The following is an 18,203-nucleotide window of genomic DNA, read 5'->3' on the forward strand; positions in this document are numbered from 1 at the left end:
GGGCAGCAGGTGAGGGAGCGCCTTTGACAGCACCCGGCCCTGCTGGGCTCCCGGGCGAGTTTGTGCAGAGATCCGTGCCCCTACCCCAGCACCTCCATCTGCCCCTCCAAGGGGCTCCTGAAAAGGGCAAACATTTTGGGGAAGGGGCTGCGGGTTCCTGCTGGTGTGTGTCCTCCTCCCGTGGGAAGGGGGGGATGCGCCGTGCTGTGCCCCCTCCATTCCCATGGGATGTTCTCTCCTTCTCCTCTGCCCAGATCATCCTGAACTCCATGCACAAATACCAGCCCCGGCTCCACATCGTGAAAGCGGACGAGAACAACGGTTTCGGCTCCAAGAACACCGCCTTCTGCACCCACGTCTTCCCGGAGACCGCCTTCATCGCCGTCACCTCCTACCAAAACCACAAGGTGAGGGGCTGGGCCGGCCCCGCAAACCGCATCCCGCTCCTCGCCTCTTCCCGCTGCTCTTCCTGAGAGACTCAGCCCCTCTTCCCTCCCTGCTTCTTCTTTCAGCCCTTCTTTTTCTTTCCACTCCTTCTTTCCTTCTCCTTTTTCTTTCCTTCCCTCTCCTTTCCCCTTCTCTATTTCCTTTCCCTCTTCTTTTTCTTCTCTTTTCCTCCTTCCTTATCTTCTCCTTTCCCCCTTGTCCTTTCTTCTTCTCCTCTCCCCTCCCTGTACTTTTCCTTTCCTTCTCTCTCCTTTCCCCCTCCTTTTTCCTCTGCCTTCCCCTTCTCCACTTCCTTTCCCCCTTCTTTTCCTTCTCTTTGTTTCCTTCCGTTTCTTCTGCTCTTCCCCTTAGCCTTTCTTCTCCTCTCCCCTCCCTGTATTTTTCCTTTCCTTCCTTCTTTCTCTTCCCCTTTTCTTCCTCTCCTTGTCCCCTTCTTTTTCCTCTCCTTGTCCTTTCTTCTTGTCCTTTCATTTCCCTTGCCCATTTTCCTCCTCCCTTCTCCCTCCTCTCCCTTCCCCTTTCCTCTCTCCCATCCCCATCCCATCCCTTCTGTTATTCCTGGCCACACAAAGCATCCAAAGCCGGGCTCGGGGCGAGCCGGGGAGGGGGAATGAGCTCACCAGGATGCTTTGCTCACATGGAGACGACCAACCGAGGAAGTTTGCTTTATCTTCCCCCCTCCCCATGGGTCAAAGGCTCCTAATCTGGAGGAGGGAGCCGGGCGCTCCCCTCCGCGGCCGGGCGCTGATAACCCGGCTGCCCACGGGGGGCTGCGGGCTTGGCAGCCGGGAGGCCCGGCCAGGAAAGGGAGGCTCAGCTCCCGAGATCAGGCAAACAAAGCACGAAAATAACGGGATGGGTTTGTCTTCTGCTGGAGTAGAAAAGGGTTGGGCGGAATAAGGGTTTTCTTGGTGCTGTCGTTGCCCCTCTGTGAGGAGCCCGCTGCTCCCGCTCCTTCCCTGCTTGGGGTTTGGCTTCCCCACCCAGCAGGGAGGAGGAGGAGGAGGAAGGCTGAGTGTTGCAGGCAGGGTGGTTCTCCACAGGGATGTCTTTCACCAACTGTCCCTTGCCACAGCCCCATGAAAACTCAATTTCTTTCAGCAAAAAAGCAAATTCCTCTCCTAATCACATAAAAAGCACTCACTATAAACCTGTGCTTACAGGCAGGTAGGATGGTTCCTTTGTACCCAATTTCTTGAACAGAGAAAAGTCTTTTAGCACCCCAAAAAAATCCTGGATGCTTTCCTGGAAATGCAGGTTCCTAAACCTGTGTGAAATTATTGCATTTCCTCCATCCAGCAGCTGACCAGCAAGATGCAGAGAGCAGAGCTGGGCTGGAGAAGAAAGAGTGTTCCACCATAACTAGGGAGAAAGGAAAATACTTCCCTGCCCTTTAAAATAGGAGCTGCTGGCACGGCTGGGACAAGCAAACAGAATCCAAATTGAGTCCTTGCCAAATTATGCCTTAAATTATAACTCCACTGTGGATGCTATAAAATCAAGTTTAACTTCTGCTTGATGGATTTGCAGAAAGAATATAATATTAATAGAAGTGGGAGTTAATAAAACAGGACACACTGCCTGCTTTAAAGGCATTTCCCGAGCAGAAAACAGACGTGAATGGAACTGCTCTCCTTTGAAGAAAAACGGGGCTGGTTTATAGGAAAAGAAATGATCATGCAAATAAAACGAAAGCAAAGCAGGAACATGTAAGTACAGTAGTTTGGGAAAACTGCCATGCTAGGAGGAGCAGGAATATTTGATTGTAAATCAGCAACATCTGTGTGATAAGAAATGACATCTGTGTATCTGACACACGCAGGAATTCCCACAGACACACCAGGACACATTTTACACACCCCTGACACGTTTTACAGGCTCTGACATCCCTCTGCCCCCTGACACACACATTCCTCCCAGTGCTGCTTGCAGTCAGGGGGGAAACAGGGGAAGAGTGGCTGTAGCCCCAAGATAAAATCCCAATTGGAAAAGATTGAGCCATAAAAAGAAACCAGGGGATGATCTTCCCTGAATGGCATCTCCCTGCAGGGAAGGGAATAAAAGCTGCAGCTCACCCCAGTGCAGACAGGGAATGATATTGGGGTTGATGCAAATGCCAGGGAGAAACATCCTCCAGCTGAGGTGGCTGAAACTGAGTTGGGGTCTTTTCCACCAGCTGAAACCCGAGCTCAGCTTTCACAGCTGAGGTGTTGCTTGGAAAACCAGATTTTCCTCTTGTAGCACAGGCTGCATTTCCCCCAGCCATAAAGGATGGCAGCCCCCCACATGTGGGGCATCCCCAGTTCTTGCTGTCAGTGCACTGCTAATTTCTTTCCCATTTTTCTCTCTCACCTTCACCCCTCACCTGTAGCTCATCCCTCATGCAGTATTTCCCATCCACCTCACCCAGCCTCTGACATACTTTACACAGAGTTGTAAATATGTGTGCATTTTACACACACACACACAAATTCATCCCTGCATGGGGTTTAGGTTTCAAGAGCTCTGTTCGAGCTGAATTCTCTTACAGAATGAATTGTGTGACCCACCCCAAAATGCATTTAAGTCCATGCTTCCACAGCTTATAGAAATACCTGCCTGCTTCCAGATAGGTCAATTTATTTCAAGAGCACAGCTGCAATCCCAATGTAGGGCTTGTGCTTATTTCCCCTGATATTTTAGACAGCCTGAAAAGATATTTAAGCACCCTGGGATCTCCCTCTCCTCAGCCCTACTCCCCAAAAAGAGGCTTAAGCTATGAAGAGAGTTTTGGTGAAGTTTTCAGGGCAGTTGTCAGCAGCTCCATTGGTCACCTCCCCCCTCTCTGCTATCCTGAAAAACACCCCAGAAATATCGAGGTGTTAAAAAAGGTCACATGCACATTTCATTTCCTTGCCATTTACACAATGGGTGCTTGCAATCAGGTTGATTCCCAAATATTAACTTTCCCTGCAGTTAAGCACCATTTTGCTGTAGCTTAAATCATTGTGTTACTGGCTCGTATTTATTAGGTATGAGCTCTCTGCTTAGGACCAGGAAATGAACCTAATAGACAGAAATAATTAAGGTTCTGCCCTCACGAGGGTTCTTTCAAAAGCAAGAATTCACAACAATTATTCTCATTAATTTTTACAACCTACTTTTCCCCCTTAGCTGGACTTGGACTTTATATTGGTTCCCCCTCCTCAGGATATCCGGTTTTATGCTGATTTTTTTCCCCCCACCCTAAGTTATTTAACATTCTTGGTAGCCAAAGTTCTTTTAAGGAAACATTAGCCCCAGCTGGGATGTTACAGACACCCAGAAATGTTGTGTGCTCCAGGGAGGAGCACGGCAGGGCATGGCCAAAGACTGGATTCACTGACAGATATCTGTTGGGATTTCTGAATAGAAAGTTTCATCCTTCCCCTAAAAAGACCCAGTGCTAAAATCATGCTGGTGAGTCAGCTGGTTCTCCATTCCATGGAGTTCTGGAGAGCTGCCTGTCCCCTCTGAGCACGTGGCTTCTTGTCTCTGTCTTTGAGGGCTGGAGGTGGGCAGGTCCTTGGGGTGGGGTGTTTTCTCCTGCGAGCTCCATTTTCCCTGTCTTAGGTTGCAGGTGGTCACCTCCACCACTTCAGCAGAGGCCACCCTGCCCTGCCTGGGGTCATTGTCCCTGTCTTTCTCCATCTGGCTGGCAAGAGGGGACAGCCCCTCTCCTTGCCCAGGGCAGACTCTTCTCCAAAGAGGGGTCCCCCAAGTGCTGGGAGAGGCAGAGCTCCCTGGGGCTAAGCAAGGTGAGACAAGTAGCTCCTCTTCATCACCAGACCTGGTGGCTTCTGTGCAGCCCTGGGGCACCTGAGGATGGCAGGGAGCTGCTGCTCTCTCCCTGACCCTCTCTGGGGCTCCTCATGATCCTTACTGCTGTTCCAGACCTTGGTGGGACAGTGCTTCCTTCCAGGGGTCTCATGCCCTTCACAACTCTGGCTGAACCAGCCTCTTCTGTCCACAGTCTTGTCCCTGCTCCCTGCCAGCCCTGGGATGGGGTGCTCAGCCAGCCCTGAGCCCCTGGACCCTTTTGGTGCCCAAAGCAGCCCCTCTCCTCAAGCTTGGCCAAGAGCCCCACTGGATCTGGCATCCATCCTGCCTGCAGCCTCATGTCCTTCCCCCAAAACTCCGTGCCAGGTCTCTCTTCCCATCCTTGGTCCTTGTGCCTCGGTTCAGGCAGCAGCCTCCTCACTGAGCCCCTCTGCCTCACCCCAGTACCTCCAACCAGCCTCCCAGTCCCCCCCATTTCCTTCACTGCCTTTGGGTTCAGCATCTTCTCCCCTCTGCCAGCAACTCCCCCCATCCTTCTACTGGCCTTTACCTGGGGCTCTGAGTCCCAGCTCCCCATCCAGGCCCTCTGCTTGGCCCACATCTCCCTGGGCTCAGCAGCCACCTTGTCTGCATCTGTTTCTCTCCTCCCCCTCGTCTGGTCTTGCTTCCTCCTCCATCCTGCCTTGGTTCCCATCTGGGCTATGTGAGAGCCAGGCAGAAGAAGTCTCTGTGCTCCCCACCCCAGGGGAGCCTCCCGTGGCTCCCAGCACTGCCAGCTCCAGTGGTGGCACAGCTGCTCCAGGTCCCTCTCTGTCACCCTGAGCAGGACCACAGGCACCTGCAGGCCAGGGAGAAATGGATCCTTATGGAGAGGGGAGGACCATGAGTGCTCTGCACTCTCAAGGGTGTTCACCTGCACCTCTTCATCACTAAATGGTGATTTCCTCCCCCCCCCCCCCCCCATCAGTTTTAAGTTCTCCAAGTAGACCTGAGTGAGAATTCAGAAATTAATAATTCACATTCCTTGCAGAACATTCCTTTTCCAGAATGCCCAACCCTTCTTAGTTTCAGAGGAGCCCACAAAGATCAGGATGTATGGTTTTCCCTTAGCTTAAGTGCTTAAAAAAAAGAAGTTGATAGCAAAATTTGTAAATAAAATAGAGCCTGCAGCACCTGGTGTGGAGCACATCCCCTCTAACAAAGTTTTAACTTTGTTACAGCTTCTAAAGTGAGAAACAATTGAGTTTTGATTAAGTTATTGATAAAGAATAATACAAAATGGTAGTTTTGATTTTGGCCATAATGATATTCGTGAGCCCTTAGGCACAAATCCCACATGTCTGTGGAAAAGGAAAAAGAAGCAAAGCATCTTTCCTCGACCCAACTCAATGCAAAGCTAAATTTTGTCATGCTGGAGCTAAGGCTGCTGTTGGGAAGGTCTCAGCAGAAGAGCTTTGTGGCCAATTAGCCCAGAGAAAGGAGTGCAGGGGAGCAGCCCAGGGATTCCTTTGGGATTCCCAATTCCATTGGGAACTGTCACTTCCCATTAAAGTGAAGATGAACCCATAGGTCAGACAAGACCTGAAAAGCAGAAACCTGGGAGGCTTCACCCTGCAAAGCTCTGCTCTCCAAGGGTCTGTGGCAGCTTCAGAACCAGCGAAGCTCTGCCGTCAGTAACAAACACACAAACAAAGCCCTTCAGTTTTATTGAACCTGTGCTGTACAATTCAGCCCTGGGCACTCTGTCTTAATGACCTCGCAGGACGTTGTATCCTGTTTTATTTTTCATGAGGCAATTGTCATTTGACTTTCTGACAGCTTTTCTTTCCCCCTGCCCCTCGTGAGTTACAGTCAATTAAACTCAGTTTTGCTGTGGCAAAGCTGATCCAGAAGAAGGTTATTTCCACCTCTGAGTTTGCTTTTCCACCTCTGGAATCGTTTGGAAGTCAGGCAAAAAAAGTGGCCAAATGAAATATCTTCCACAGGTTGTTTGTTAAAGCAGGGATTCACCAACATTTTCTCTGTTTTCTAGTTTGTTGTGTACAGCTTTGTTAAATCTGGCTTGGGCTCTTCTGGCTTTGTTGTGGCTGATGTCATGAGGTGTCACCTGGGGAAACTTTGTTCTGGGAGCTCCAATCCATCTGAAGGACACCAAAGGTCTGAGAATTAATTCTAAACCTGTAGTCCCTGGTTATCAGATGCCTTCAATCCAGCAGATCCTTAATTTTAGGGAGGCTGAAGTTGGCTGTGATTCTCTTAGGGCTTTTGGCCACCAGCACCAACACCTTTGTTTGTAAGTGTGTTCCTCGTGTGGGTTAGGGGACTTCTCCTAAATCACCAGATTTGCAATATTGAGGTCCCTTTCTGATATTTTGGCTGCTATTTCATGGGTCATTAAAAGCTTGAAGAATCAAACGGGGCATTCAACTGAGGGGCTTAAACAAGGGGCTGGAGCACTGCTGGCTCCTCCTCCAGTGACCAGAGTGCACTGGGGACCTGTGAAGGCACTGCCACCCACCCCAGAGCCCTCTGGCAGTCCCCATGTCTCTCCCTTGATTCCAGCAGGGAGCTGAGGCTCCCAGTGCAGGCACCTTGGTTAAAATGCCTTCGGTCAGCTTGGGATGAATCCGGCCCTTTGTGCCTTTGTGTGCTGGTGCCAATCCTGTAAATCCTCACTCACTGAAGGACTTCGCTTATGTGAGCAAATATTGCCATTGGGGTCGGCAAGGGAGGACAACTCCTACATTTACAGGGCTTCAGGAGCATTCAAAATGTTGAATAATGCCTATTATTCATTCTAGAAGAGTCACCACCTTCAAACCGATAGGCAGTTGCTTTGCAAAATACATAGCTGGTTGTGTAATAATTCAGGGCTTTTAATTACAAAATGCACCTCTGTTTTATTGCTAGAGAATGGCTCAACTGGCAAATTGACCCCAAAAGATTGTTTGTTTACCCTTCTCTTTGAAATCTGAAATGAGGGACAAAAAAAAAAGTGCCAAAAGTGCCAAGGGCTTGTTTATGTGCTGAAGTATGGTCCTGATTTAATGGGAATGCCTGTGGAGATAAGTGTAAGTGTGGTGGGGGGCTCAGTGAGAAGTTTGGGGCTGAATGAGGCAAAAATGGCAAATAAACAAGCGGCCCTTGGAAAAAAAAATATGCAAAAAAGACAAGAAAAGAGCAAAATAATCTGGTTGTGCATACACCTGGCGAGGTTTGCTATTGACACTGGGCGAGCCAGATTTTCCTCTTTGGATTTTGGCAGGGAGGTGGGCCTGGTTGTTTGTGCTTGACTCGGTGAGCATGAACCTCTCTCTGTTCTCCCTCCGTTGATCCTGAGCTGTTTCCTTCCCCTTGGCCAGCTCTCAGTAGGAAGGAAGGACGGGGTTTCCATAAAACGTGGTGAGAGAGTGAAGCTCCTCCAGTGGCAAACACGGGGTTGTCTTCCTTCCTGGTCAAGTGCTTCTCCTGATTCCTTGCTGAGAGCAGGCAGTGATGGAAAAAAGACAGGGAAAAAGGGAACTTTCCCCTCTTCTGCCCAAATTTTGGGGCTTTGCAGCAATATCACACCTGGTCCAGGCTCAGTCCTCTTCTGCCAAGGCACCAAAGCACTTGCATCAGATTTGGCATGGCAGAGGGAGTTTTTACAAAATCCACAGGGCAGCTGAGGGTGTTGCTGGTCCACAATGAATATTGGCTTAAATGACAAGCCCTGCTCACCAAAACCCTCAGGAAAAGTAGTGCATGAGGGGATTGAACCTCTGGGAGCAGCACAGTCTCTTTGGGTAAGGGCATGGTCTGTCTAGAAGCTGGTTTAAATGTTAAATTTAGATGTTTTAAGAGGACCAAAGTTGAGACTGAGGGGATTAATCTGGCTAAACTTTAGACTCTCAAGGTAGCTCACTCAGTGAGCAAACTGGAAGTGATGGGGAGACAAAAATCCTCTTGGGTTTGATGGTCACAGGTGAAGTTGCCCTCAAAGTAATTTAGATAATGAGTCCATGCAGTGCTGCCAGCTGGGGGGCAGGATGGCACATGCAGAGCACCTGGAGCACATTTAGCTGGTCTGAAACAGCCAAAGGGTGAGATTCACTGGGCTGGGAGAGAGGGTGCAGGGTCTGAGAGGTGAGGTTTTGGTCTTGCCTCTGCACTGGTGAGAAAATACTTGGGATTTGTTCAGACCCATCCCTGGTTCTCTGAGCAGTTGAAGCCCTTTCATTCCCAACAGCAAAATGAAAGTAAGAACTCTCAGAAAGCAGATTTTCTCCAGAGAAAAATGTGTGTGAGCAGTCCCACATGTTAGCTATGGGACAAGCCTGGGAGAAGCGAGAGGCTGTTGACAGGAGATATTTTTTCTTGTGGAGCATTCCAGGGAAAGGCCCATCTGGAGTGGCCACTGCCTGAGCTGAGGGATGACTGGAGTTTCTGCAAGCTGTATTTTCCCTCCCATGCCTGCCTTGGGTTTAATAACCACTGTCTCCTCTGTCCAGGCCTTGGGCTGGCCATGACCCTGGTGTGTTTCCTCCCTTTCAGATCACCCAGCTGAAGATTGAGAACAACCCCTTTGCCAAAGGCTTCCGTGGCAGCGACGACATGGAGCTCCACAGGATGTCCAGGATGCAGAGGTAACGTGTGCCCCCCTCATGGGGACCCTCCCAGGCTCACCAGAGCCACCTGGGCCTTGCTTGGCACGTCCCTCGCGCCTGGCCTGAGCCAGGACATGGTGCCACTCCCTGCCTTGGCATCTGCATGGCTGTTCTACATCGGGTTCTTGAAATATGCCCAGGACATGGGGCCAAAATCTTGGACCCTCTGCTGCCAGGGGAATTCCTTCATTGCTGGGGGGCAGAGGCAGGACCTCACTTGTGGGCTGCTGTCTTGGCCACAGGGGCTCCTTATTTCTTTCAGACACGTCCCCATCCAGAGCTGCCTTTAGCTTTGTGCTAAACTCTCCTCTCTGAGGCTGCACGTTGACTTAGACCCACTAAAAACTTGGAGTAGCTGGGAGAAGCTCTGGCCATCAGGCTACTGTGGATGAGCTCCTGAGTTCCTTTCTCCCAGTGCTTTAAAGACAAAGCTTCCAGCCTTGTTTTGGGAGTAGGGTTTTTCAGGTTGCTCCAGCTGCCTCTGGAGGTGGTGGTGGAGAGTCCTGTGCTCTGTTGTTACTGGCTTTGGAGGGGCTTTGGCAGGAGGAGAGTGTTTGCCTGCTCGGTTCTGGATGTGCAGAGCAGGAGCAGAGGTGTGGTGGTTTCAGGTTGAAGAAGGAAAGGTTAGAAAATGTTGGGAACTCCAGGGCCAGGTGGCTGAGGAGACCTTTTCAAATCTTGGGTTTGGCTGCAAGTACTTAAGCTGAAAAGCAAGCCTAAATCTTGTTTGAAAATCCTGTTTAATGTCCTTTTCTAAATGTCAGGCCCTGCTGGTAATTAACTTCGTGCTTTTCCCTTCACTTGGAACTTTCTCCATGTGTCAAGCTGCTTCCTGGTGCAAATGTTTTGCAGGAATGGTGCCATACCCACGGTTCTAACTAAGACAGATGGAGATTCTCAACAGAGCATTTTCCAGGAGGGGAGGAGCCACTCAGATCCTTTATTCTCTGGCTCCTGCTGGAGGGACCTGCTTTGGGACCTTCTGATGGGAGGGTTTTTCCCACTGCCCACCCAGGAGCCAGCTGTAGGTGGTCACTTCTGGTTGTTGTAGTTGATGATGTGAGCGTGGTACTCCAGAGAAAGGAAAATTGTGCTGTCAGGCACCAAATAATTCCTTCAATCCTGCAAACATGCCTGGAACTCACCCAAACTGGGCAAATGTCCTCCTGTGTACAAACATGTTCAGACTCAGCCCCAGAAAAGCCAAGATAGATGTATAAAAAAGGTACAGGCAACACTTAATCTGCTCCATCGAAATAATCTCCGCGGGCTCCTGAATGTGCCCTGTGTTCCCTGCCTGCCCTTTCCAACAGATCCTGGCAGGATCTGTCAATATTTATTTATTTATGGTGGCACTACCCCTTGAAATAGCTCCCCCCACCCCGTGCCAGTCTCCCAGCCTCTACTGGAACTTGAGTGATGATGTGTTCTCCCCCGCAGCCAATATTTTTTTCTGCTGCCAAACCACCCTTTCATTGCAGTCGCTGGAAAGATTTGAAGGTTTGGATTCATGGGGGGGTTTTTTGGAGCAGGAGGGAGGAGGTGGAACAGGGAGGACTCTTAGGAAGGGCTCGGTGCCATATGAAGAGCATGGCATCAAGCCACGCTGAGCCCGTGCTAAAAATTGATTGGCATTTTTATGCAGGAGCTGCGGTCGATGATCCAGGGAACAGAAACACTTGGAATATATAAATACACCCACTCAGGCCTGGCAGGGCTGGAAGGGTTAAAATCCTTGCCTTTACTGGATAATTTCTGATGTTCATTTTAATAACTTAGCAGAGGAATGGCTGTGTGCCTTCACAAAGGTGGCATTTTTTTTAAGGGAGGGCAGGATAAGATGATTATAGTAAAATAAAGACCCATTCAAGGTTGCAAATATGTGCCCACCTTTGTGGCTTTTTTATGTAGATATATGAATATATTCAAAATTATATATGAAAATATATAAAACCATATATAAAATCAGTTATGTATATAAATAAATTGTAGCTATAAAAAATAGGTTTGTCTATGAGATAAAGAACCATTCAGCATTGAGAATGTTGCAGAACTATGCCCTGCCTTTTGTGGGTTTATATAGATTTAGCATATAAACATATATTAAAATGTAATTAAATTTATATGTTATATATTTTAATATATAAACGTATGTTTATGATGTTGTTTCCCAGTGATGGACCAGTCAGTCTCTCCTGGTTTTGGGGGAATGATGTCCATTTGTGCCCTTGGAGAATATGGTGGGATGCATTTTTAGTGCTATTTCTTCATTATGAAAAAGTAGCTGGAAAACCCCACATTTTTATAACAGTGCAGAGCCTTTTGTACCAGAAACTTCTGACCTGACGTTCGTTCACCATGGCTTTGTGAGTCCATCCCTCTCCATGGCTTTCTCCTTTCCAGGGCCTCCCATATTGGTTTTTTCCTCTTCTTTTCCAGAAAGGTGTTAATAAGTCTGTCCAGGCAAAACTTCATTCAGGAGTGGTGTGAAGACTTTCAGCAGCAGAGAGTTTCATTGAAAGAGAGGAGCCATGAGCTCCAGAGATCCAAATTGCAGTGAATGTTCCTTTTCCTCCCACTGCCTTTCTTTCCTGAAGCACAAGAGGGGCCTTCAGCAGCCTCTTTGGTAGGATGGACTCTCTGGGAAGAGGAGGTTTTTCAAAGCTTTCAAGTTTCTGAGCATGAGGTTGAGTTTTTTATTTTATTGATTAGGGAAACCCCACCCCCCAAAACATTAAAAAGGAAGGAAAATGCATAGAGGGATGTGTTTTACTCCATGTGTGGGTCTGGAACACTGTGAGGGAGCAATTCTGGCCAGCCCTGTAACCAATCCTTGCTGCTCATCTGCAGCTCCCATTGTCTGTGCTGGTTCTTATGGGGGCTGAGGAGCTTCTGGTAGTCTGGAAGACCCTGGTTATTTTGTAATTGAATTAATTTTGTAAATTAATGCAGTTCAGCCCTTGAAGCTTCTGTTAGGAAGGCTTTTGAGAGGGATGATGATGCCATGAAATGGTGGCTCTTGGCTCCTTCAATGGGTACTCTGAGCCCTTGAAAAGTGACAAAAAAACCCAGATTGCTCCATGTGACAGGGAAGAGTGACAGCGTGGTCTGACGTTGTGACTGTGCTCTCTCTGTCAAGGATCACGAGCCAGTTTGCTGCCTTTGGCATTAATCCACAGCAATCTGCTTGGCTCCAAAGGAATTATTCCAAAGATTCCCATGTGTCATCGAGAGCAGAAACAGGGCCAGGCACTGAGGACACAAAATCGGCTCCATGAGTCAGAGCCAGTGTGACAGAGATGACAGTGCATTTTGGGGTGCCAGCAGAAGAAATGGATGAGCTCTGGTGTTCCCTGGCATTCCAACATCCTGTTTGGGTTGATGGGCACCAGGCTGACTCAAGCATATCAGTCTTGCTCTGCTGCAAACCACCTCGTTTTTCTTGTGTCTTCTCACTGCATCTTTAATCAACTCCCATTTCCCAGGTTCTGTCACTGAAATCTCCCAGGGGTCACCCTCTGTCTGAAATGTTTTCAGTGTGAAATTTGGCATTATGACATCTGCTGGGAAGGGGATGCTTTCCTCCAGCACACATCCCCCAAGAAATATTCCTGGTCCTGGTTGAAATGTGTTCTGTGGAATTTGACAGAATTCAGATGCACTCCAAAAGGATTCTGGGCAGATCTCACTTATTAACAGCTTTTTTGAAGTGAGAAAGCCACTCAAGAAGCACAGGGTAGCTGCAGTTTCTGTCACTGACCTTCCTCTGGGGATCTGATCAGCAGGGTTTGATCAGCTGAAGCTCAGCCCAGCATGAAGGGATGAGGTGCTGCCTCTGGCCCACATCCATTCTCCAGCTCCTCTTGTGCTCCTCTTACTCTAACATCTTTTTTTCTGGAGAAATTTGTCTTTTTATTTGCCTGCTAATGAGAGCTCCTGGTCTCTACCTTGTTCTTCTCATTGGTGGTTCTTGGGTTGGTTGCAGTGATGGCTTTGGGCTGCACTGCTCAGAGGAGTTGCTAACAGACCACAGGATCATCATGGAATGGTTTGGGTTGAAGAAACCTTAAAGATCATCTCATTCCACCCCCTGCCATGGCCAGGGACACCTTGCACATCCCAGGTGGCTCCAAGCCCTGTCCAGCCTGGCCTTGGACACTGCCAGGGATCCAGGGGCAGCCACAGCTCCTCTGTGGCCCTGTGCCAGGGCCTCCCCACTCTCACAGGGGTGGGTTTTTTTCCAAATATCCCATCTAAACCTATTCTATCATTGTGAAGCCATTTCCCCTTTTCCTGTCACTCCGAGGCCTTGTAAACAGCCTCTCTCCAACTCTCTGTAAGTCACCCTGGAACCTTCTCTTTTCCAGAGACAAATTCCAATCCCAGTTCTGCCAGCAGAGCCTTTCCTCCCAGCAGAGCTGCTCCATCCCTCTGCCCATCCTGGTGCTTCCTCTGGATTTGCTCCCGCAGCTCCCGGTCCTCCCTGTGCTGGGTCCAGGGCTGGGGTCTCACCTGGGTGGGGCAGAGCAACCCTCCCTTGCCCTGCTGCCTGTGATGCTGGGGAGGCAGCCCAGGACCTGGGAGGTTTTTTGGGTGCTGGGGCATATCCAGCTCTCCCCCACCAGCACCCCAAATCCCTTCTCCCCAGGGCTGCTCCATCATTTCATCCCCAGCCTGGACTGATCCCATGATTGTCCCTGCCCCAGCACGGCACCAACACTTGGCCTTGTTCAGCTGCCTGAGATTGCCCAAGGATCTCGGAGCCCCTCAGGTCCTGGCAGGAAGGTCAGGACGTTTGCTGTGTTGGAGGAGAATGGGGCACTGAACAGACTCCCATGTTCCTCAGTGGACGTTTTGGTTTGTGCTGCTGCACGTCCAGTCTCGGGTGTTATTCCCTGTGGGCTGCTCTGCAGTCCCCACACAGAGAGGGGTCATGGTTACTCAGAGGCTGAGACTGCAGGAAGTCCTCAGTAATTCCTCTCCTACCACGTCCTTTCCTGCTGTAGTTTATCCACTTCCAGACAGCCTCTTGAGAGTGGTTCAATTTTATTTCAGTATTCTGGAAATCAGCTGAAATGAATGCACACTGGCAACTGGGTTTGGTTTGATTTTTTTTTTTCCCCTGGGAGATGATCTGTTTATTCCAGGCACTTTTCCCCCTTTTTTTCCTTTTGCTGTGTCTGTCACGGCTGACTTCCACTTCTTCCCTTCTCTTGAGCCTCAGCAGGAAGGACAACAATTGGTGGCCTGGGAACTATAAACCCCAAAGCCATTGAGTTGTATTTGCACATCTGGAACTGGGGTTTGAGTCTGTGCTGGGTAGAGGGGACAACACTGATGGGGTGACAAATATTTGTCCTTTTGTTGGGACTGCCCAAGGAGGAAAGAGTGGAGAGGAATCCCTGTGTTCATCCTTGGGTCAGGTTTTAGACTAAGATTTGATATTGTGAACAAGATTTACACAGTTCAGGGATTTCCAAGGCTGCTGTAAAAACATGGAAAGGAAATCCTTTCCCATGTCATGCTTCACCTTGACCTCCCACAGATCCTTGGGATCTGATATTTAATAAGCCTTTTGAAGCCTTGTTGCCATGAGCTACAGCAGCTCTGGAAAACCTTGAGGTATCCAATGTTTTGTTGCAGAAATATCAGGAACATCTTCTAAAATAACTTGTTTAGGGCCAGTAGGGGTTGGATGCTTCAGTGCAGGAGGTTCCTATTTCTAAACTGTGGGTTTTTGGAGAGGTTTCCAACCAGGTTTTTGTCTGGCAGCTTCATTTACTATGCCTTGGCTTGTACCTCAGGAAACTTCACGTCTGCACATGAAAATATATGGAAAACTTTTATGCTCTTAGAGTGTAGTAATAAGAAAGTGAACTGGATGTTGCTCTGTGCAGGTCTGTATTTATAATTTTTTCAGTTATTAGTAATTTGCAGTGGCCAACAAGGTTTCTGGTTCTCAGATTGCAAAATCATCTTGAGTTTGCTGCTTTGAATTCTTTGCTGGCCGTGAGTTTGTGGCAGAAGTGATCTTAAAAAACTCTTGAGTCTGTCATGGTGAGAGCATCACTTGGCATCACGGAAAGGGGAAGTTTTCATGAGAGAAAATGAGAGTGAGTTTCTAATTCCACCCGGCAGAGGTGGGATTTGGGATTGCAGGAGGGATTCACTTGTCAGGCCTGAGCTGTAGGGTGGGAGTTCTGTGAGGAATTTGAAGAGGAATGTGGGTGCTACTGGGAAGTTCTGCAGAGCTGCTGTCCAACCCTGTGGATTTGGGAGACCTCTGGCCAGATGGGAGGCAAGAACAGAGTTAAGACTTCAGCACCAATAGTCTTGGACCTCATCAATGACTTCTTTTCCCATGTTTTTAACAAAAAAATCAAAATATTACACAGCACCTTTGCTGCTCCTCCCTCTCCCCTTCTGCTATTTTAATACAGTAACTAAATATTCATTATTAGCTTCCAACAGGCTTTAAATAGACCATGGACAGGTTTTTTCCTTGTAAATTCTTTTCCCAATCAACTTTTTAAAAATTTCTTTTAGTTTTGCAATTTTTAACGCAAAAATGGAAGTAGCTCATTAACACCCCATGTAAAACTAATGTTCTGGCCAAGAAGCATAAACAACCTCATCCTTGCTATGTGGACAATTTCTTACATTGCTTAAGTCAAGCTTTAACACTCTTTCCCCCCATTATTACTTCGCTGCAGATTTTGTTTTGGACAGCAAAATTTCTGGATATGACAGAAACCATTCTATTAAACTATAGCTCAGGATGACAACCACTATTTTGGGAATAGTGACTTTAAGAAAAAAAAAAAAAAATTGATCCATTTCAGTTTGTCCTTCAGTCTTTAAAAATGATAGCTGTGCACTCTACATGTTGAGTGGGCTCAGGAAAAAACAGAAATATTTTGAGATGACTGCTGCTATAGAAGATGCCAAAGATTTATTTCAGCTCAGCTTGTATAAGGAGGAATATGCAGAATTACAGAGATAACAGCCTTTGTGCATTGAAAAACATCAAAGTGAAAGAAAGATAATATTTTGGATATTTAGTAAGAAAACACTTTCCTTCATCTCCCTCCCCCAGTAGCTGATTTTTTAGCAAAAATATCACCCAACGTGTTTTGACTGAAATGGAAATATTTCAGTCTGGAGAGAAGTTATTGCGATACCTCCTGGGAATTGCTGTTTGGAAATTTGGTGTGTCCAACCTGTGTGTGTCCAACCAGCAGGAGCTGGGAGTTCCCTCTCCTGTGTGACTCCCAGCTCCTGCTGTATCCCCCAGAGCAGCACAGTCCTCTCCTCTGGCCATGGAGATTCCCCTATTCCCTGGGAAATGCAGTCTGGAAAGAATCTGGAACGCAACACCCCTGTGCTCTGGCACTTGGGATTGAAGTATTGCTGTTGCAGACAAACAGCTCCTCCTTGGCCTGAAAGGAACTGAGCTTCCCTTTGGCCAGCAGGAGGAATTCCTTCACCGGAAGGATGGTCAGGCCTTTGAATGGAAGTGGTGGAGTCTCCATCCCTGGAGGTGCCCAGGGAATGATTGGACATGGCACCCAGTGCTCTGGTTTAGTTGACAGTGTGTTGATCAAAGGTTGGACTGAACCTTGGAGGTCTCTTCTGGCCTTCATGATTCTAGGAATATAGTTTTTCATCAAGAAATAAAAGCCCTAATCAGGTTGTTCAGTTTTTCCTGCTCTCAGCTCTCCATTGAAAGAGAGGAAAGTGTTGGCTAGGGTGAGAAGTATCTGGGGTGGGGTTGGCTCCCAGTGCTTTGGTGGGGCTCGGCATAGCGAGGGCCTGACCTTTGTGGGGTCCCGCTGGGAATTTACGGTCAGAAATCCCCATGGAGATCACATTCCAAAGAGATGTCCTTTGAAAAGGGTCATAGAATCACTGAGACTGGAAAACACCTCCAGGATTTCACCCCAGATTTACCCACTATGGCCAAATCTACCAGTGAAAGATGTTCCTCAGTGTCACATGACCTGGCTTCATGCCATGAGATGTCCTTCTTTGCCCTCCACCGGAGCTCTCAGGTTCCCACTGGGAAACAAAGCAAAGATCTGTCATTTTTTGGGAATTGGATGTTGGTTGTGTGGGGCTAAGAGAGATGAACCCAGACAATCCATGCAGCCTCTCCTCAGGAAGGAGAGCTAAGGAGGAGCATCCAGGAGTCACCTCCTTGCACATGAACTCCTTGGAAGGGAAACAAGGTGAGGATGCAGCTTAGGGGTGTTGTGTTGGTACAGTTTTCATTGAGGATCACAGGGTGAAGGTGCAACAGGCAGCTCAAAACTATCACCTGGGAGGGCTGGGAGATCCCTTAGAACTCAGAGATTTGAGGGTCATCCCTGAGGTTTGATGGCCACAGTTCTTGACCTTCCCCAGAAGCCACCAAATCTGCCCTCCAGATAAATCTCCTGGTGGAATTAAATGCTGGGTGTCCAAGGGCAGGTCCTCTGAGTCCCACCACATATCCTGGCATCCACTGCTGCCCTGAATATCCGAGGGATAAATCTTCCTCCTAGTCCATCTCTCTTTTGTTCCTCATGCACAGCCTGGATTTTAGTTCTGAGCAAATGCTGCTTCCAGGGGATGAAACCCCACCTTTGGAGCAGGCTGTCCTTGGCAAGCCCCCAGTTGCTGGGCTTGGGAAAGCTTTCATGGCCCAAGCAGAGCCACATTTCTATGGGTTTGAGCTCCTGGGTGAATTTCCCTTCCATTCCAGCTCAGTTGCTGATGTTTCTGGCAGCCAGCTCAGCAGTGGTTTGGATGAAAGCTCCCTGCTGGCGTAGGTTTATATGACTGCTATTGTTATATTTTGTAAATAAGTTCTGAATTCTTCAGTGATAGATCCTCCCTGAGGGGTGTCACTGCAGGTTCAGGGCTCTTCCTCTGCATGGAAGTAGCCAGGTGAGCCAGTGGATGGCATTTAAGGAGCTGTCCTTGCTCCAGCACAATGATTTTGGACAGGTGAGGGGGGTACCTCAGAGCCAGCTTGGTCCAATGGCTACAGACTCAGAGGAGAAAACTTGTGTAGGAATCAGCACTTTGTGGCTGCTCTCAGCCTGGTGACATTTTGGGGAGCTGTACTACCAGATCTTTATGTAGCAAGCCTCTGGGTTCAGGAGGAGACTTTTACCTCACCTGAAGTGTCTGAGACCCCCTGTTCAGCTTCAGTGCTCCCTGCAGAGCAGGAATCACCTTTGGGGTTGTCACATTGCCAATGTGTTTGGAGAAACACCTCCAAAAACACTGTAGGGTCTTTGAGGAGAGGGGATTTCCAGCCTGTGCTGG

At 48.5% G+C, this 18,203-nt stretch overlaps 1 protein-coding gene across 3 annotated transcripts in view; it reads left to right on the top strand.

The window, feature by feature from the left end:
• The window catches only part of TBX5 (T-box transcription factor 5), a 40,726-nt gene that overhangs the window by 12,191 nt on the left and 10,332 nt on the right, over nt 1-18,203 (top strand). For all 3 annotated transcript variants that reach the window (XM_041420522.1, XM_041420520.1, XM_041420521.1), the window contains exons 6-7: nt 255-407; nt 8,779-8,870. In XM_041420522.1, coding sequence (XP_041276456.1) covers nt 255-407; nt 8,779-8,870 — 245 coding nt within the window. The remainder of the gene's footprint in view (nt 1-254; nt 408-8,778; nt 8,871-18,203) is intronic.

The sequence above is a fragment of the Onychostruthus taczanowskii genome, unplaced genomic scaffold (assembly GCF_017590055.1).
Source record: "Onychostruthus taczanowskii isolate IOZ18803 unplaced genomic scaffold, ASM1759005v1 scaffold64, whole genome shotgun sequence".
In the NCBI taxonomy this organism is placed as follows: domain Eukaryota; kingdom Metazoa; phylum Chordata; class Aves; order Passeriformes; family Passeridae; genus Onychostruthus; species Onychostruthus taczanowskii.